This window comes from Callorhinchus milii, unplaced genomic scaffold (genome assembly GCF_018977255.1).
Source record: "Callorhinchus milii isolate IMCB2004 unplaced genomic scaffold, IMCB_Cmil_1.0 Scaffold817, whole genome shotgun sequence".
In the NCBI taxonomy this organism is placed as follows: Eukaryota; Metazoa; Chordata; class Chondrichthyes; order Chimaeriformes; family Callorhinchidae; genus Callorhinchus; species Callorhinchus milii.
This window is the reverse complement of record NW_024705558.1, coordinates 10,328-32,108: the sequence shown is the minus strand read 5'-3', so window position 1 is coordinate 32,108 and position 21,781 is coordinate 10,328. Positions and strand designations below refer to the sequence as shown.

The following is a 21,781-nucleotide window of genomic DNA, read 5'->3' as shown; positions in this document are numbered from 1 at the left end:
AGGGTTAGGTTATTAGCTGGAGTTAGATTAGAAGATCAGCCATGATTGAATGGTGGGGCAGGCTCGAAGGGCCAAATGGCCTACTCCTGCTCCTACATGTGATGCTATGTATGTTATGTTATGTTATCTTATGTTATCCATAAAATCCAAATCATGCCACCCGCATTCTTACCCGTATGAAACTCTGGTCCCCGATCACTCCAGTCCTGGCCAGACTGCACTGGCTCTATCCCAGAGAGGATCTCCTTCAAGTCCCTGCACTCCTCTGCACCCCCCGACTTCTCTGACCTCCTCTCTCCTCAAAACAGTACCCATTGCCTCTGTTCATCCGGGTCTGGCCTCCTCCTCGTCCCCCGAGTCCTCCGCTCCACTCTCAGTGGCTGTGCTTTCAGCCACTATGCCCTGAGGCTCTGGAACTCCTTTCCTCACCCTTCGTCTCGCTCCCTCCCTTCCTATTTTCAGGTCTCGGCTGAAGAACTTTCTTTTTGACCGCGCCTTTGGTCACTTTCCTCTCCCTCCCCCTGGCTCGGTCCCGGGATCCATTATTGTAAAGCGCTCTGAGAAGCCATCTGGCGTGGAGGGCGCTATATACATCCAAGTTGTTGCTATTGTTGAGGAACACCGAATGAAACAGTACAGGAGCTGGAGAAGAAGCCGATAGCTGAGATGAAGTAGAAGAGGTGTGAAAGTTAGGACTGAACCAGTCAAGGACAGAACCTTGAAGGTTAAAGTGGGAGGAGGCACACAGAGAGATGATGGGAGGGAGAGAATCAGACAGAGGATGGGAGGGTGGGAGATAGACAGAACATGGGATGGAGTTAGACAGAGAGATGTTGCTAGGAAGAGATAGACAGAGGATGTGTGTGAGAGAGAGACAGGCAGAGGATGGGAGGGAGAGAGACAGACAGAGAATGGGAGGGAGGGAGAGACAGAATGAGGATGGTAGGGAGGGATACAGACAGAGGATGGGAGGGAGGGATGAAGACAGACTGAGGATGGAGGGAGGGAGAGAGGTAGGGAGGGAGACAGAAAGAGGATAGGAGGGATGGAGAAAGACAGAGGATGGGAGGGAGAAGACAGACAGAGGATATGAGGGGCAGATATACAGAGGATGGGAGAGAGAGAAAGACAGACAGGATGGAGGGAGGGAGGGAGGGAGACAGACAGAGGAGGGGAGGGAGGGAGACAGAAAGGTGATGGGAGGAAAAGAGAGACAGACAAAGAATGGGAGGGATGGAGATAGTTAGAGGATGGGAGGGAGGGAGACAAACAGAAGATTGGAGGGAGGGAATGAAATAGAGGATGGGTGGGATGAAGACAGATAGAGGATGGGAGTAAGCGAGATAGACATAGGATGGGAGGGGACAGTCAGCAGATACAAGGGGCAGATAGACAGAGGCTGGAAGAGATAGAGCCAGACAGAGGATAGGTGGGAGAAACACAGACGGGATGGGAGGGACATAGAAGCAGATAGAGGATGGGAGGGAGGGACAGAGACAGACAGAGGATGGGAGGAAGGGAGGCAGACAGAGGATAGGAGGGATGGAAGTAGAGAGATAGGGGAAAAGATGAAGGGAGACACATAGAGGATGGGAGCGATAGAGTGAGACAGAGGATGAGAGGAAGCGAGATAGACAGAGGATAGGAGGATGTGAGACAGACAGAGGAAGCGAGGGAGGGAGACAGGAAGATGATGGGAGAGTGTGAGAAAGAGAGAGGATGGGAGGGAGGGAGGCAAACAGAGGATGGTAGCGAGGGAGACAGACAGAGGATGGGTGGGAGGGAGAATAGACAGAGGATATGAGGGAGATACAGACAGAGGATGGGAGGAAGGGTGACAGACAGAGGATTGGAGGAGGGAGACAGACAGAGGATGGGAGGGAGGGAGACAGACAGAGGATGAGGGCGAGGGAGACAGACAGATGATGGGAGGGAGAGATACAAACCGAGGATGGGAGGGAGGGAATGAGACAGTAGATGGGAAGGAGGAAGACAGCGGATGCAAGTGAAAGATAGACAGAGGATGGGAGGGAGAGAGAGACAGAATGAGGATGAGAGGGAGGGATACAGACAGATGATGGGAGGGAGAGAGATAGACAGAGAAAGGGAGGAAGGTAGACAGTCAGAGAATGCGAGGTAGAGGGAAACAGACAGAGGATGGGAGGTATGGAGACACACAGAGGATGGGAGGAAGGGAGACAGACAGAGGATGGGAGGGAAGGAGAAAGACAAAGGATGGGAGAGAGGGAGACAGACGGAAGATATGAGGGAGACAGACAGAGGGTGGAAGGGAGAGAGAGACAGACAGAAGATTGGAGGGAATGAGCCAGCCAGAGGATGGGAGGGCAGGAGACATACAGAGATTGGGAGGAAGAGACACAGACAGAGAATGGGAGGAAAGGAATGAGATACAGGATGGGAGGGAGGGAGACAGACAGGATGGGAGGGAATGAGACAGCCAGAGGATGGGAGGGCAGGAGACATACAGAGAATGGGAGGAAGGGACACAGACAGAGAATGGGAGGAAGGGTGTGAGATGCAGGATGGGAGATAGAGCAACAGAAAGACGTAGTGAGGGAGGGAGAAAGCCAAAGGATTGGAGGGAGCAAGAAAGACAGAGGGAGTGAGATACAGAATGGGAGGGAGCGAGACAGACAGAAGATGCGAGGGAGACAGACACAGAGGATAGGAGGGAGACAGAGACAAACAGAGGATGGGACAGAGAGAGAGACAAACAAAGGCTGGGAGGGAGAGAGACAGAGGATGGGAGGGCAGGAGACAGATAGAGGATGGGAGGGACATAGAGATAGAGAATGGAAGGGACAGACAGGCAGGCAGGCAGGCAGGCAGACAGACAGACAGAGGATAGGAGGGAGATAGAGACAGAGAGTGGATGGGAGGGAAGCAGACAGACAGAGGATGGAAGGCAGGGAGGGACAGATAGAGGATGGGAGGGAGGGAGATGGACAGAGATGGAGGGAGAGAAAGGAAGCAGGATGGGAGGGAGGGAGGGAGATAGACAGAAGATGGGAGGGCGGGTGACAGAGGATGGGAGGGAGAGAGAGAAAAACAGGATGGGAGGGAGGGAGACAGACAGAGGATGGGAGGGCGGGTGACAGAGGATGGGAGGGAGAGAGAGAAAGGCAGGATGGGAGGGTGGGAGAATTCAAGATCCTCACCCTCACCCTCACCTACAAGGCCATTCACGGCCTCGCTCTATCTTACCTCTCCGACCTACTATCCCCCTACGTACCTGCCCGTACCCTCCGTTCCTCTGGCTCCGATCTGCTCCACATCCTACGCCCCAACCGCCCTACCATCGGTGGTCGGGCCTTCAGCCTCTCAGCCCCGAGGCTCTGGAACTCTATCCCCCAGTGCCTTCGCCGCTTCCTCCCTTTCCTCCTTCAAGGTCGGTCTCAAGACCTTTCTCTTTGACCGTACCTTCACCTCCCCTCTCGACTCTCTACCCCCTCCTCGCTCCCTCCCTTCCCTCCCCTCACCCTGACCATTGTCCCCCAATGCTCGGGTTCTGACCCAACTGTACAGCGCCTTGGGACGTCCTCCCGACGTGAAAGGCGCTCAATAAATGGAATCTTGTTGTTGTTGTTGTTGAGTGAGATACAGAATGGGAGGTAGGGAGACAGACAAAGGAAGCGAGGGAGGGAGAGAGATAAGATGCGAAAGAGGGAGACAGACAGAGAATGGGAGGGAGAGAGACAGACAGGTGATGGGAAGGAGGGAGCACACAGAGGATCGGAGGGAAGGAGAAATACAGAGGATGGGAGGGAAGAGACTGGCAGAGAATGGGAGGGAGAGAGACATCCAGATGATGGGAGGGAGATAGACAGACAGAGGATGGGAGGGAGGGTGACAGACAGAGGATGGTAGGGAGGGTGACAGACACATTTTGGGAGGGTGGGAGACAGACAGAAGAATGGGTGGGAGGGAGACAGACAGGTGATGGGACAAAAAGAGACAGAACGAGGATGGAAAGGAGGGAGAAAGACATTGGAATGTAGGGAAGGAGACAGATAGAGGATGGGAGGGAGACAGACATGAGATGGAGGGATACAGAGAGTGGATGGGAGGGAGGAAGTGAGATACAGGATGGGAGATAGGGAGACAGATAGAGGTTGTGAGAGAGACAGGATGGGAGGAAGGGAAACAGACAGACAGAGGATGCCAGGGAGGGAGACAGTCAGAGAATGTGAGGAAGACAGACAGAAGATGGGAGGGAGAGAGAAACAGACAGAGGATGGGAGGGAAAGAGTGAAACATAGGATGAGAGGGAAGGAAACACAGAGAGGATACAAGGGTGAGATAGGCAGAGGATGGGAGGGAGAGATAGACAGGATAGGAGGGAGAGAGAGACAGAAAGAGAATAGGAGGAAGGGAGTAACATACAGGATGGTAGGTAAAGAGAATAACAGAGGAAGTGAGGGAGGGAGACAGACAGGATAGGATGGAGGGAGACAGATAGAGGATAAGAGGGAGGGAGAAAGACAGAGGATGTGAGGCAAAGAGAGACAGACAGAGGATGGGAAGGATATAGGGACAGAGAGTGGATGGTAGGGAAGCAGACAGAGGTTGGGAGGCAGGGAGAGTCAGACAGAGGATGAGAGAGCGGGAGAGAGACAGAGGATGGGAGAGCGGAAGAAAGACAGAAGATGAGAGAGAGGGAGAGAGACGGAGGATGGGAGAGACGGAGAGACACAGAGGATGGGAGAGAGGGAGAGAGACAGAGGGTAAAAGAGAGGGAGAGACACATAGGATGGGAGAGAGGGAGAGAGACATAGGATGGCAGAGATGGAGAGACACAGGATGGGAGAGAGGGAGAGAGACAGAGGGTAGGAGAGAGGGAGAGAGACATAGGATGGGAGAGAGGGAGAGAGACATAGGATGGCAGAGATGGAGAGACACAGAGGATGGGAGAGAGGGAGAGAGACAGAGGGTAGGAGAGAGGGAGAGAGACATAGGATGGGAGAGAGGGAGAGAGACATAGGATGGCAGAGGTGGAGAGACACAGAAGATGGGAGAGAGGGAGACACCAGTATAAACAACACTGCATTTGCTACCAGGGATTCAAACTTGGCGGGTGGAAGTGACATCATGTTGAATGGTGAGAAAACTGGAAAGTCCAACACTACGGTTCCCCCTTGCCAGGTAATAATAATAATAATAATCCTTGCATTTGATATAGCGCTTTTCACATCTTCTCAACGTCTCAAAGTGCTTCACTGAATATTCCGTAAAGTGAATTGACTGTATATTTTGTGGGCGAAATGTGGCAGCCAATTGCACACAGCAGTGTCCTTACAAACAGTCGTAGGTGAGAGATGGGAGGAAGAGAGAGTCAGACAGAGGATGGGAGGGAAGTAGAAAGACAGAGGATGGGACGGATGGAGACAGATAGAGGCTGGAATGGAGAGAGTGAGATACAGAATGGGATGTCAGGAAACAGATAAGACTGTGAAGGAGGGAGGGAGACAGACAGTGGATGGCAGGGAATGAGAATGGAGGGACGATTGGGTGGATTGAGTACCCAAATTATTATTTAATTTTACTTTTTCTTATCGAACCCGGGTCTCTCACTTGCGAGGCGAGTGCTCTAACCACTGAGCTGCAGGCCATTGTGAAACATCTCACTAAAAGCCATGTATGGTTATGATGACTGCAGCGCTGTTGTCACTGATGAAGACTCCTCAAATCTGAATGGTTTTCCTGAATTCACAGTGTGAGAACGGTGAGCCTCACCTCTGGCTTCTCTGCAACACAGTAAGGCCTGAAGCACTTCCTCAGCCACGAGAGCTGCCACAGTTTCCGCTTTCAGTCCCTCGGTGGCTGCTCGGATGACAGCACCTCCTGAAGGACGGTCTCAGAATCTTGCGACGAGATATCGTTGGAGAAACAGCCCAGCTCCTTGAAGTAGGTAGCGGAAAACTGTATTGACCCGTTTCCATTCCAAAACAGGGTTTGTTTGCAGAAGCAATATAGTTTTTGTTCCGACACATACAAATTATATATAATTAATTTATAGAATACATAAATATATATATGTAATTAACTATTAGAAACAATATTAAAGAACATGGGGATAAACTGGAAGCTGATTGAGGAAATGATCCAGCTTTCTTCCCTAACTCCCTCCTGTCAAAGTGCTGACTGGGCTAATTTGAGCTTCCATTAGCTCTCCTCTCTCAAGTGCCATCTACACTGTGACTGCAGGACATGCTATTGCAAACCCTGAAACAAAGTCTTATCTCTTCCTGACCAGCTGTTTATCTTCATGAGTTTCCAGCAAAAGTAAGGAGTTAGTGGCAAAGACGTCTGGTTGATTCTCTCTCTCTGCCACACTCTTACCCAGGGACAGCAAAACCAATTGTAACAGCCAAGCTGAGACTGGCTCAATCAGAGAAGATCAAACTTCAGAGATGAAGAATTTTTCATGAATAAATGACAAATTGGTAGCCCGACAAAGGTCCGGTTCCTTTGTTTCGTGCTAAAAATAAGCAGTTTTTTATATGAGAGATTTGGATTACATTCGGCTACAGTGGAGTCCTGTAGCTCAGTGGTTAGAGCACTCGCTTTGCAAGTGAGAGACCTGAGTTCAATTCCAGGCAGAGGGCCAAACCTTGGGCAAGTTTCCTTACTCCACACAGAGCCTAATAATAATCCCTCCAAAACCAAAAACAATAATAAATTGGTCATTTTCAATCTACGACTGTTTGTGGGACATTGCTGTGCGCAATTGGCTGCCGCGTTCGCCCACAAATATACAGTCAATTCACTTTACAGTGTGTTCTGTGAAGCGCTTTGGGACGTCCTCCTGACGTGAAAAGCGCTATATCAAATGCAAGGATTATTATTATTAAGGGCAGTTGTGATTAGCCTGTTGAACACTGAGCTGGATCATTGTTTTCCACCTCATTTACATGCTTCGCAATTAATTATAGAGCTGGCTGCAAACAGCTATTTTTATATTTTTTCAAGTTTGCAACCATTTCATTTTTCAGATGTTGCCAATTTGCACTGGAGTTTGAAGGTGAAACAGTGCCACAGGGCAGACAGTGAAATGAGCTGACAGACAGAGAGAGATAGGTCCTATGCTCATTTACATAGCTGACTCTGAAAGTTGATTTTCTCATATTTATCAGGATTATCTTTTTTAAACATCAGTGGATTTAAAGGCAGCTTCAGGGACGGTTAATGGACAGTTTGTAGGAAGTGAAGAGAGTTCAATACTGGTACGGTCCACGAGACCCTAGCCCAGCTTATAGCTACTGCTCCTCCCATCTGGCTACCACTGGTCCCGATCACTGGGAAACCAGCCCTGTGACTCCCTGCCACTGCCTGATTTATGGGCCTGTGACGTGACTCCCACTTGGTTTACATGGGTTTCTGAGGCCATGCCACTTGCTGGCTTGCCACTGTCCCTGACGCTTGCTGGAGCATGGGCGAGAGGGAGACACACTGGTACATAAATAAGGAGCGTGAGGGATTTGAAAATATGGAGGAAAGCAATTTGGATTTGGCAGGAGATGGATATGGATCTGAGGGTGTGAGGAATATGCACCTGTGGGATTGACAGATATGGGCATGGGTGTGAGGGATATGGACATGGGGGGTGAGCGATATGGGCGTCGGGAGGGTGAGGGATATGGTAGTGGGAGTGAGGGATCTGGTAATTGGGATGGTGAGGGATTTGGAAGTAGGAAGGGTGAGGGGTATCGACTTGTGGGGGTGAAGGATATGGATAAGAAGGCGTGAGGTATATGGATGTGAGCGTGGATGAGAGATATGGACATAAGGGTGAGGAATATGGTTGTTTGAGGTGAGAACTTGGGGCTGAGGGATATGGATAAGAGGGGGTGAGGTATATGGACTTTGGGTGAGAGAAATGGACTGGATGTGAGGAATATGGATGTGGGGATGAGGAATATGAACGTAACAGTGGGTGAAGGGTATAGATGTACGTGTGTAAGCAACTATTCACATCAGAATATACCTTAAAGTGAATTAACTTTATATTCAATGGGTGAAATATGACAGCCAATTGCATACAGTGTCCCATAAACAGTCCTGGATTGAGTAACCAAATTATTCTTATTATTTTTGAAGAGATTATTACCACCGGAAAGTATTCCATCAATCGACTAACAACCAGTATCCTATTTAAGGTAAACAGAGGCATGTGGAGTAATGATACTTGCTCAACGTTTTGCTCTGTGGGAATCAACAACAACAATATTATATTTGTAAAGCACATTTCAATGAGGAGGATGTCCCAAGGAGCAGAGCAGTCATAGATCAGGATCTGAGCATGGGTGAGTGGGGTGTGTGTGTGTGTGTGTGTGATGCAGGGGCAGGATTGGAATTAAGGAGAGCAGAGAGCACTGAAGGTACGGTAAAACCAGGAGGGTCTTGAGTTGTGCCTTGAAAGAGGCAAGAGAGGGAGCGAGATGAGGGGATTGTGGGATGGAGTCTCAAAAGGTAGGGCAGAGAGGCCATCAATGAGTCATGCAGAAGATATGGAGCAGGTCGGAGTCTTCTTAATGGAGGGAGCAGATAGGTTGATAGGGGTCAGAGAGCTAGAAGGGGGCCTTGAAAGTAAGGAAGAGGATCTTGAATGCTATCCTCTGAGAGATGGGGAGCCAGTGGAGCCGGATGTGGGCGAGGATGGGAGTGATTGGTTCACGGAGCCTGGTGCGGGAGAGGATATGACCCCTTTGGAGTTTGTTAGGATGTCAGTGTCCTAGAATTGAGGGTGGAGGCAGAAAGATAGAGTTGGGTGTCATCCACATATATGTGGAAGTTGACCCTATATCTGTGGATGATGTCACCAAGAGGGAGCATGTAGAGGTTGAAGAGGAGAGGAACATGGAGGATGAGGAGATAGAGAAATCCCTAATTACAGGTGGACAGGATGTTGTTGTGAACTTGACCAGAGCAGTATCCATGTTGTGAGCAGCATGGAAACCCATTGGAGAGGCTAGTGAAGGGAATGGTAGGATAGGAAGGAGCAAAGCTTGGAAGCAATGACTCTTTCAAGGACCTTGAAAAGAAAAGGGAGATTGGAGATAAGCCAGCAGTTAGAAAAGAAGAATGGGCCCAGGGAAGACTTTTTCCAGAAAAGGGAGATCATATGTCTTTTTAGGGTGATGGAATGGCGATATATGATCTGGAGAGATTCTTGGTGTGGGAGAGTAGAGGGCAGAGGAGGTGGAGCTGGGAGCTAAGGAGAGGGGTGGGGAGGGGTCAAGGGAATGGGTGGTGTGGTCATGCAAACTTGCTTGTAAGGCAAGTGTTTTAACTGCTGAGCTATAGTGTCCATATCCCTTATCTCACATCTATGTTCCTCATCCCCATGTCCATATCCTTAGCCCCTCATTTCTGTATCCCTTATGCAACATCCATATACTTCACCTTCTCATATTTATATTCCTCAGAGCCCACATCAATATTCCTCGCCAACCATACTCTTCTACACATCCATGTTGTTCACCCTCCCACTTTCATATCCGTCAACTGGATGTGGATATGAGGGTGAAGTGAGGGATATGACTGTGAGAGTGAAGGGATCAGGACATTTAGGGAGATGGATATGGGGTTAGATATATGGATCTGAGGATGTGAATGATATGGGTGTTATCGCATTTGCTGCCAGTCTCATCTTCTTTGTGCACAGTTACTAATCCATACAATTATCATCATATTCTCCAGATGTGTGTTTTGTAGATCGTATTTTGTTATTGTAATTTATTGTATTTGCTATCTTTTATACAGTAATGACGTATGTGATGACCCTTCTGAGCTTGCGTAATGAAGGGTATAAAATGAGTGTGAGGCAACTATTGCGGCTCCATTTTAACAATATTCAATTGTAGTCAGTCAGTCAGTCAAAATGGCCGCTCTCGAGCAAACAGCCTTCGCGCTCGCCCGCAGCTCCGTCAGCAGCATCGTGCAGCTGCACGGCAACCTCTGCTGCCAGTCGCTGCCTCGCAAGAGCCCCGGCGCCGGCAGCTCTCTCCCCCAGAGCCCCGACCAGGACGACGACCACTCGTGCCCCCGCTTCCCGCCCGCCGCCGACCCGCTGTACCTCAGCACCAGCCGCCTGGTGCGCGGCTTCGTCCGCGAGTTCGCTCTGGGCTCGGACCCGCCGAGCTCGGGCCTGGGCTGGCTGGCCGGCAAGGACCGCGCCGCGGGCACGCTCAAGAGCATGGGCCGCAAGGTCATCGACAAGCACCGCGCCGTGTTCACAGGTGAGCGCGCGGTCTGTGCCGGGCCCGTGTCCCTAATATTAAATGTTTTAAATACATTAAACCCAGAAGAAACTATGGTTTCAGTTTCACCTTCCCCTTTCTGGTTAAATATTTGATTGGGCTTTCCTCTCGTCCTTCTGGTAAACATGACCCATTCCTTCCCCCGCATAAAAGTTTAAGGCCGTAAGATTTCACCATTTCTTCCCTGGCCAAGACTCCCCTTACCAGTGACTTACCCCGGTTAGTCCAAACCCACAAAACATTTTTTTTAAAAGGCTTTATTAGAGTACATTAGAATATAGCACAGAAACAGGCCATTTGGCCCAACTGGTCTACGCCAGTGTTTATGCTCCACACGAGCCTCCTCCTGCCCTTCCTCAACTAAGCTTTCAAGCCTAACCTTCTATTGCTTTCTCCCTCATGTACTTCTCTCGCTTTCCTTTAAATATATCTATGTCATTTGCCTCAACAGCTCCTTGTGGAGCATGTTCCACATTCCCACTACTCTGCGTGAAGACATTTCTTCTAACTTCCCTATTTAATCTATTGGTGACTATTTTATATTGATGGCCCCACAAGTGGAAACATCTTTCCTATGTTGACCCTATCGAAACCTTTCATCATTTTAAAGACCTCTATCAGGTCACCCCTTACCCTCCTCTTTTCAAAAGAGGAGAGTAAGCGGTCACCCTTTAGCTTTATTAGCTAAAGTTGGAGCCCTTTCCACTCTTAATAGGGCAGCTGTAACCAGGGTGATTTTTAAGTTCCAAATATGATAATTTCTTTGTGTGACTATGCTTGCTTAAAAATCCTTACCTGTTTGTTTGCAGCTGACTGATAATAAATGTTTGATAGGGTTGATCTTTATTAGAGTGTTTCAGTTTTCCAGAACATTTACTGACTTTCTTCAGGTGGGGAGTTTGAAGTGTAATTGGGGGAGGGGTGCGGGTAGATTTTAAAATGTTATTTCCCCGATATATTTATCCAGACAAGCCCTTATCGTTGCAAAGTTAAACTCCATATTGGTTGCTATGTAATTCGAATTCTGGAAAGTTCCACCCTTTCATAGTAGGAAGAAGGTCTGTCCCTGGGAACGGTTAACTTGTTTGTGAACTCACTGTGCATTTACAGTGGAATCTGCTCCAATTGGAGCTGGTTAACACTAAATTTAAGTCAGATGAAATGCCCGACCTCGATTCATTTGTATACTTACCTGTTTAAAATATGCCAGTTAATTTGGACAAAAATGCCTTGCTGGCCTGCACTGCATCTGCTCACTGAGGCATTCTGTGTCTGGAGTGGGTCCATTCAACCATGAGTGACTACAGGGTGGAGATGAGAGGATTCACATTGTGATTGACAGGGGACTCTAGACATTCATAAGCGGCTGGAGTTGGACTGTCATTCAGTGATGGGACGGAGGAAGTGGGAAGAATCAAGGTAGATAATGGGAGGAGTTAAATCACGATGGATTGACACAGTGGACACCATCCATTCACAAGCGGCTCTCGGGGGCAGTGATTGCATTGTGGACCAATTAATGGCGACTCCAAGGTGATTGACCATAGCCACCGCTAATTGGTCCTCTTCCCATCCAACGGGAACATTAATGGCAGGGGAGAGGCATTGAGCAGAGAGCAGGAAGAGAATAGAAAGATAAGAACTTTGGATGCCGGACATCAGGTAAATCAGACAAATCTTCCTGCTCGGATGTGTCTAGCTAAAGTGGATTCCACTCTATTTCTGTATTGGTTTTCTATTCCTAGAACAAAGTACATTTCCCACTTCCGTATTAGTTTGTGAGCTACTGTCCTTTATGAAGTGGCATTTGCAAAATTTCCTCTTCTTCATGGGCTTTCAAGATATATGAAAATAACTACATGGAAGTTGACAGAGAGATTTTTGATAGAAATCGTTGAACAGGTCAGTGAACCTGTGTATGAAAATACATAGCCAGCACTTTAGGGACACATTATTTGTTATTTGGTGTAGGTTTGTGAAATTAGTGGTGCAATGGAATTGGACTGTTCTCAAATTCAAATCTCATTATATAAGGCGGAAGAAGAAATCAGTGGTTAGTTTGAATTCTGGGAAGGAATACATCTGGTGAGACGGGCAACAATTACTGTCATTTCTTGTGATGCTGTTGAAGAAGGAGGACTATACTGAAATCTCTTTAGCTATTGCATTAATAATAATAATAATCCCTCCAAAATAACAAAACAATAATAATTTGGTCATTTTCAATCTACGACTGTTTATGGGACATTACTGTGCGCAATTGGCTGCCGCGTTCGCCCACAAATATACAGTCAATTCACTTTACAGTGTGTTCTGTGAAGCGCTTTGGGACGTCCTCCCGACGTGAAAAGCGCTTTATCAAATGCAAGGATTATTATTATTATTACAGTCATCGAATTACTGGTTAGGCTGATGAGATGGCGTAGTTTTCAACTATAACGTAACTTAAGTTTTCTGAAATGAATTTGCATTCTAAGCTTTCTCAGTGAGTTTCAGAAATCCCCATTTGATAAAACAATGGCTTGCATTACAGAGTAGATTGACTGGTGCACAAATCCAGTTTATGGCAATTTATAACTAAATTTATATGGTCAGGTTAACCTTGCCCTCACTTTATCTTTTGGTCTTGACATTTTAGGAGGGTGTGGTGCAAACACTGGCAGTTTAAGATAAGTTTTGTGTTGGCACTGTTGCAGCACTAACTGAAAGGTCAATTTCTTTTAAATGCTTAAATCCATTTCCTGTGCAGAAAATCGCAGACCAGGCATCAGATTTCATAGCATTGAAGGTTGTTTGGATTCCCAATGGGTTTTAAGCAGATTTGACAGGGAAGTGATGTAGTAAAAGATAGTATTTAAAATCATAAACAGCTGACATTGCCGACTGTTCTGCAAGTGAGAGTTCTTGGAACTGGTTGATGCATTGCTCTTTGTGTTTTACCATGGCTTCCCTTTCTGTCCTTTCGAGTGGGAGAAAATATCTTAGGAAACATGGCCTGCAGCTCAATGGACCTTTCCGAAACAAATAGTAGCCTATATCATTGAGGTGGGAATTTAAATGGAAAGGTGAGGAATGAGGACTGTTTCTGTTGTGGTTGCAGGAGTAGGCATTAGCAATACCAGCCACAGTAAGAAACAAAATTGTTTCAGTATCTATTTTCCTTAATTGACTTGTTTGTGGTCAAAAAATGGTTTGGTGTCAATAATCCCTGCAGTGAATAGCTCACAACTACAAAAGGGCTTTTTAGAACTGCCTTATGAAGTTTTTATTTGGTTAAGCATGGAATCCCTTTGGCAGGATGTGGGTTTGTATTGATGTAGGATATTACCCTGGAGTTCAACATGCATTGTTAGGATGTGTAAAGGGAGTGTGAATTTAAGAATAATACTTGCATTTGATAAAGCGTCTTATCACATCGTTAAGACGTCTCAATTTTGATCTGTGATGGTTGGATAGAGAGTAGTGTCATTGATCAATCACCTGTCAGGAATGCTAAGACTAGAAGTGATCCTCAATGTAGATTCTTAGTTATGCTAGTTGCGTAAACAATTTAGATTGGTACACTACGATTATTTTCTGCTCCAACATTGTATGGGACCTGGTTCATTCAGAACCAAAGGGACTCAGCAGATGCCTCAGGTTTTCTGTATGCACCTGAACAATTTCCTTTCAAAGTGGTTCATATTATATGTACTGTCTGCATATCTATAAAAGCAGTTGTTAAATAATGAAAGAACCCTTCAGTCGAGACTTCAAGCAATACGCTGAATTGAAGCCTTCAATCTAGAGTGCAGGTTTGGGAAAATGTCTTTATATATGTGCTGGTTTCCCAGATTTGTTGGTCACAATGTCCATTTTCTCAATAGGAATAGTGAATCACTTAAACATCTCAGGCAAGAGAGATCTAAATGCCATCAAGAAGGTTGGTACTGAAATGTTCAGTGATGGTGAAATGAATTGGGGCAGGGTGGTCAGCTTCATCGCCTTTGGAGCAGTCATGGGAGAGCACCTGGCAAAACTTCAGCTGGATGACTTAATCGATTTGATGGCTGAAGAAATCACACAGTACTTGACTCAACAGAAAAGAGAGTGGCTTCAGAAACACAACGGTTGGGTAAGGAGGTCTTTTGGAAAACCCTTTGATCAAGAAAATCAGTGCACTTAGAAATATTCGGAAGGATTTAACAAGAAGATCTTTTGTCACAGGAAGTTTCACATATCTCTGATTCGAATCGTTTAAGTCATTTCTACTTTCTTAAGATTTATACATCTCCCTCTTGAATCTCTCAATTATGAATCCAGGCTGACATTAAGCTCTCCAAGGTGAATGTGTCCTTCCTTGAAATGCCCAAACCCAATAGTTTCTATTGTAATAATTCTAATAAATTTCCCTCTGAAGGTGCTGATCATGCTGGAGTGGGATGCTTTGGGCCCAGCTAAACACTTAACAGGTGGAAGCAACTAAATTTGGGTAGCGTCATGCCCTAGTGGCTTCCCTTCATGGACAGCATTGAATCCTGCCTATTAAGCCACAGGCTAATGTTCTCTTCCTGTGTCGCTTGAAGATGATTAGCAGTCCAGTGTTAATTGAGATTTCCCTGGGTTGATATACATCAGAGTGATCCACCTGGTGGGCCGCATCCAGCCCGGTGAATGTTTTCATCTGGCCTGCGAATAATTTCCCGCTCCCTTTCTTACCATCTCCTCATGGCAGCGGCAGGAACTGCAGGTTGGTAAAAACACAGTTTACCTTACCCTCAGCTTGAGAGGTACATCCTAACACACTGCAGCAGATAGTAAGTGCTGAAGGCTGTGAGTGATTGAGAGACAATAGAGCGGGGAAAGAGAATGTGATAAGTGAGAGAGATAGGCAGATCCATAGTATTCCAGGGCACTGCTGATGACAGCACAGCCCAGCCTGGCTCATTGACAGGACTTGGAAGGGCAGACCAGTCACAGGGGTCAGGAATCCTCCCATTCAGCACCTGTTAAACCCAAAGCCCTAACAGGTGGTCCTAGCTGGACAAACAGCAGTAAAACTGCAATATCAATCACAAGCTATGCAGTTTTAGCTGGTTAGACTCCAGCAGATACCCCAACGCACACTCTGGGAACCCCAAGACCTTGGCTGTGCTAACCCTAACTGTAACGCTAGTACTTTCCGAAATTTAGGTAAGCAGGATGCATCCCTCCAGGAAGAGAGTGCATATTCTAGTCCAACAATTTATCTGTGGGATTTCCATGTGTAGTTGGGATGTGGGGAACTTTCAGCCTGGTTTGGAGACTCTTAAGCATGGCGACAAATTTTTGTGTGTGTCAGACACCCAGCTGACCAAAAAAAGGAGAGAAAGAGTGTAAGAGAGATGGATTGAGTGAAAGATGGAAGAAAATTCAGAGAAAGAGGGGGAGAGTAGGTGAATGAATGACAGAGAGGGGGAGCGTTTGATTGAGAGAGAAAGTGATTGAGGGAGAGGGGGGAGAGAGAGAAACAGCGAGAGAGAGAGGAGAAGTGAAGGCAGTATTTTGTGGTTCACTCTTATGACTGATGATCAGAACCTCCCTCGCTCCCTGTTGTCTGGAGTTCCATTCTTGGAATCCCTCCGACTCCCTCCCCTCTTCCAAGGCATATCAAAACCTAAATCTTTTGACTGCATATTTGCTTTTCCATCTCCCTTAGCTCTGAATCCCAGCTCAGGTGCCCAACTGGCAGTATCAAGAACTTTGTATAGGTGCTGTGTTGTTTCTGAAAGGGAAACACAAAAATATTGCTTATTTTATCTCACAGACTTTTCTCAAAACAGGCCATTGGTCTCTCAGCAGACAAAGGGTTGGACCACTCTAGTTTTAATGATGCCATGGACAAAGTACCCCATTTTAATTTTTGTTCTGTGTGTTATGAGACCAATATCTTTTCTGTTTCCTGTTTTGATCAATGCACCATCAGTGTCATTAACATGACAAATCAGGAAATAAAGGCTGCCATCATTACAATTTCCCAATACAGTTTAAAAATTAACAGCCTCCACCTACTCAATAAATGCCATTCCTTTATTGCAATTCAGTTTGGGCAATGACTGAACCAGAAAATGATGTATGCGTATCATCAGTAGAATATGCTCCTGATTGACACACAGAGGGGTTTCTCCCTTGTCGGAACCTCTGCCTCCTGTTTGACACTCAACTGTCCTTCATACCCCACATCCATGTCCTCACCACTTTTCCCCACCTCCACCACTATCACACACTGCAGTCTGCTGAAACCCTCATGCACACATTCATAACATCTTGCTCGATTAGGCAAACTTCCTGCTTGGCGGTCTCCCCAATTCCTCCCTCTACAGGCTGCAGATCATTCTGTGTCCTCTTCTGCTCCGTGACGCTATCATCCCCATCCTCGCCTGACACTGGCTTCCCATCACACAGAGGATATAGTTCAAGATCCTAGTCCTCACTCTCAAAGCCCTTCATGGCCTTTTCCTTGCTACCCCTGTAACCTCCTAACCCCAACGTTTTCCTCTTGTGTTCCCCACCATGCCCACCTTCAGCCACTCTGCCCCTACCCTCTGGAACTCCATCCTGTAGTCTCTCTGCCTCGCCCCATCCCTTTCTTCCTTCAAGACCCATCTCAATACCCTCTGCTTCAACTGCTCCTTCAGTCACCCTCCTGCCCCTACCCTCCCTGGCCTCCACCCTCCCCGATCCTGACCCCTAGATTGGGTCTGGGAAACACTGATTGTTCAGGACCTTGGGATGTCCTCCCAATGTGAAATGTGCTACACAAATGTAATTTTGTTGTTGTATTTGATCATCTCAGCCAAGGCAGTCAAACTTTAGTTGGTCTCAGTGCTAATTGGGCCCAAAGAAAATTCACCCTGGCTGTGCTGTCTGCTGCTAGAAAGTGCTTGTATCTGGACAGAGTTCACAAAGTTTAGTCCCTGGTGTGATTTCTCACTCGTAGTCCTCCCCAGCCGAAATGGCCATGTACCGATTGGCGATGCAGATAACTAATGGAAAGTGTGCTACCGTACCCTTGGAACATCCCATGATTAGTTCTTTGAGGCGGAAGAGGATTTTTATTTTAATCTGCAAGTTGTGTGATTTTAAGCTTGCAGTGTATTAAATATAACCAGCTGCGAATGTGCTTCAGCTTATAAGGTCATGGTTTCAATTGTGTCCAAACTCTTTCCTCCCATCCTGCAGGCCCTTTGCTTCACTCCCTCCCTTGCCTCTTTACCTGGAAGTGTTTGCTGGAATACATTGAATTGTTTGCAGTTCTGAATGTGGTTCTTTTCTGTATAGGATGGTTTCACGGAGTTTTTTGAAGAGGATGACATAGAGGATTCTACAAAGAAAGTACTGATGATGGTTGCAAGTGTTGGTTTGGCTGGGGCAGGCCTTCTGCACTGGTTGAGATGAACCAAGGTATTGAATCTCAAAAGAACTAAGTAGTCCAGGCCAGTTGTGTTTTACCCCTTAAATAAAAGACTTTTCCTCCACTAACCATGTTCAGTCGCATTCAGTTGGAGCAGTTTCTGGGAGCTCTTGCCGATGGAAGAATTGAAGAATGGGGACACAGCTACGGTAATGTAGGGCTCTCCTTACAATTTGGAGCAGGATAGAAGTTCTGAGTCTTTGACACAATGGATATGATCTTGGCAAAAGCTGATTGAGAGTGATAGTCCAGTCATTGCTAAGCTGGGGATATACTGCACTTGCTGTCCTAGATACAAAGATTTTAGTGGTTTCAGAGCCTGATCTGACTGAGAGGTAACCATGAGTACACATTAGGTCATATTGGTCTTTTGCTGCTATGAACAGGATTGACACTTCTCCAGTGTTGTCTGCCCTCAACGCTGCCTTTCATGGGGAAGTATTCTGAAAGGAAAAGAGTTGAAGTAAATTGTAAAGTGGATACAAATGCATGATTAAATTACCAGATGGGGGGGTGGTGGGAGCATACATTTTGCCTGCATTTCTGAACTATTTTATGCTCGGTGTCCACCACCTTGAATCATACACATTTGGGGACTGTTAGTATGATTGAGATTAACCAAAATGAAATTAGTAATTTGGTGTAAAAGAATTGGTCAGAATTGTTTTGGTCCTGCTGTTGTTTAGTTAACTCGGGAAAGATTGCATCTTTTAAATGAGCACATTATTTATAACAATAATAATCCTTGCACTTATATAATAATCGCATCTTCGAGACTCCTCAAAACGCTTTGCAGAATATAATTTAAAGTGAATTTATTTTATTTTATGGGTTATGCCAGCTATTGAGAACCAGTTTTTGTCTTTTCCCCCCCACCCTGTTCATTCCCTGTGGTAGTTAATCCTCATCAGCTCCTAATCTAATGTAACTGAATACTTGGAATGGCACTCATTTTGTGTCCAACCCCAGTCCTGCTGAGTCCAGTTTATTAATAGTAGCCAGGTAGAGCTCTTATAAAGCTTGGCATTCTCTGAAGGCATGGTAGTTTGACATTGAAGTGTAACATAGCTATAAGGGGTGTGCATTCTTTCTACCCAGCAAGCTCTGGGGTTGGTGATTTTGAGCTTTTGAGGCCAAAGGTGCTCGTTGGATTTAAAAAAAGAATAAGCAAATTTACATCTATATTTTTGCCACAGTTACCTGCACCTTTGGATATTAAGCAGTACCTACTGCCAGATGTCAGCCAGCAGTGTCACAGAAATAAATGTTATTTTCAAAACCTGATGCTACTTTTATTCTGTGTGTGTTGGGGAGTGGGGGGAAGATGCTTGGGAGTGATAACACGTTTGTTGCAACTGGCCTGGCAGATAATTTCATCCAGTTCAAGACCATTTCCAACTTTGGGCCACCTGTTCCCTCCCTCTCCGATTGAACATCCCTGTGGCAGCGACAGGAGCTGGCGGTTGGAAGGACGCATCATGGGGAATTAATGCTGGCCATTATTGCAGTGTGTGTCTGAACTGAGGGGAAAGCAAATGGCACTGCTTACCAACTACATCCTCCAAACCGTTGAGTCCTGTCGCTGTCAACAGGATGTCAGATGATTGACAGAGCACGGGGGAGAGAGTGTATGTGTGTGGAAGAAAGAGGGAGTGAGAGAGAGTAATTGAGAGAGAGAGAGAGAGAATGTGTGTACCGGGGAGAGGGGGGAGAGAGAGTGTGTGGGAGAGAAGGCGGGGAGAATTTGTGTGAGTGACCGAACGGACTGAGAGTGATTGAGAGCAAAATGAGCGAGGCAAAGCCCGAGTATTCATTAACCACAAGCTGAGGGACCCGTTTTGTTAAACCTTGGCTCATTGTTAATCCAGGAACTTTGCATATGAGTAGGAATGTGGAATGATTCGTTTCATTCAGTCGTGTTGAGTTGTCTAACCCTGCCCTTTGAATTTATTTCGATCTTTGATCCAATGCCTATAATATAGAAACTTCTCATAGTGCCTCACATGCAATAGCTGTCAATTATGTCAGACTGAAATAGTTGGTAGGACTTTCGCCTCTTGAGTCAGAAAGTTGAGGGTTGAAGTCCTTAAGATTAGATGATAAACTGAGATCCTGTCTGCCTGTTCAGGAGGACAATATAGATCCTATGACACGACTTGATGAGAAGGGAGTTTCTTTCCTGTTGTCCTGATCGACACTCCCCCAAATAAAATTGTTCACTCACTATTTGCAGGAGGTTTGCGCAAAGCTAGCTGCCATGTTTCATCCACAAAATACATAGTCACTCCACTTCACAGATATCCTGTGAAACTCTTTGGGATATCCTGGTGTGAAAGGCAAATGTAAGGATTGTTAATTGTCATGATTTGTATACTAGGTTATTAATAAGCAGCAATGTCCTGCACACGCTCGATGAATGAGTGGTGAATGGTGCTCACCTTTAAATCCCTCCACCTGCTTGAACAGAACTGACCTGGCCTCTCCTTTTGCTCAGCGCATTTCGTCCTGCTTCAAGGCCCACACCATTAGCACCCGGGCTTTCACCCATTTTGCTCCCACTCTCTGGAACTTTTAACAGCTGCCTGAAGGGGAAGGGGAACAAGGTTTAAGGAAGGACGCCGTCTCTGACAATGCAAACGGTTTTGTATTAATCCAAAGTTTAGTAAGCAATACAATTAGCTTAATTTACTCTTAAAACAGACAATAGGTTTAGTAAAATCGATATCAATTCCACTGGAAAGCGTGCTGACCCTCTACGATGACTTAACCTATTTCAAATTTATATCTCTGCTTTAACTGTTTTTAACTCTGCCTGCCTCTACTTGTAGCAGATTTACAAGTTTCCCTGCCTTTGTCTCTAGTCTTTCCTCTTGGAAATTGAGCTGTAGCCCCCATGCTTCTCAAGCTGCTAGTGACCTTGAGAAGGCTGTTTCCAGAGAGAGAGATAAATGGACAACTTTTGGGCAGTCTTCCATAGCCTGCTTGTTTCTCAGCCTTAAGATAAGCAGGTGTCCGAGGCTGTAGCCTTTCTCTTGTTGGACCCTCTACCCCACATCTGTGCCATGACCAGCTCTGCCTTCCTTCGCAACGTCGCCCAGTTCCACCACTGTCTCACACCGCAGGCCACTGAAACCATCAAACATACACCTATTGATAACATCCAGGCTTGACTATTGTAAACTCCTTGTCGGCCTCCCCAACTCCTCCCTCCGTGGCTGCAGATCATCCAGAACTTTGCAGCTCCCATACCAGGCTCCGTGACCCTATCATCTCCATCCTCGCTCGACTCCACTGACTTCTCATTACGCAGAGGATACAGTTCAAGATTCTGGTTCTCATCTTCGAAGCACTCCATGGCCTTGATCCCCCCCTACCTCTGAGAACCTCCAAACCCCCAACCATCCGCCTCGCTCCCTCCCTTGTCTTCATTCAAGCCCCTTCTCAAGATCCTCCTCTTCAACTGTGCTTTCATTCTCCCTGGATCCCCTCCTGCCCTCCACCCTTACCGATCCCCACCCCAGCTCGGGTCCAAAAGATTGATTGTTGGCGCCTTGAGATGTCCTCCCAACGTAAAATACGCTAAACAAATGTAATTTTGTTGTTGATGGTTTTTGTTCCCACATCTGTGCTCAAGGACCTGATCACCCAAATCTCAGAACATCTTCCCAAGAAAATATGAAATGTAAACAGAAGCTGATCTCAACCTGATCAGGTCAATATATCTTTACTTTCACTAATGCTAATTAGCACATATATCCTCTCAGCCCTATGGTTGTCATTAGAATAAACAACCTTATGAAAGGAATATGGGTAGGTTGCATTCTAAAAGTACAAAAAATTAATTGAAAGCCCTAAAAACAGTAAGATTCACAAATATAATCTTATAGTCCTCACTTTGAAAGTGCAATAGTTTTGATCTCAATTGTTAATATTTCCTTCAGTTCTAAATATCCTTGCCTTTTCCTGACTCACTTCAAAGTTTGCTTTACACTGCAACTTAAAATGATAATATTACCGGGCCAATTTCAACACACACATCATTATACAAGGCCTCATGAGACCCAAGTAA

General features: G+C 46.3%; 1 protein-coding gene across 1 annotated transcript; it reads left to right on the top strand.

Annotated features, from left to right (window-relative positions):
* The first annotated feature begins 9,888 nt into the window (after positions 1-9,888).
* Positions 9,889-18,484, top strand: LOC103172465 (induced myeloid leukemia cell differentiation protein Mcl-1 homolog). Its single transcript, XM_042346461.1, has 3 exons — positions 9,889-10,259; positions 14,147-14,394; positions 17,580-18,484. The coding sequence occupies exons 1-3, from the start codon at positions 9,902-9,904 to the stop codon at positions 17,694-17,696; spliced, it is 723 nt and encodes a 240-aa protein (XP_042202395.1). The 5' UTR covers positions 9,889-9,901; the 3' UTR covers positions 17,697-18,484.
* The last annotated feature ends 3,297 nt before the right edge of the window (positions 18,485-21,781 follow it).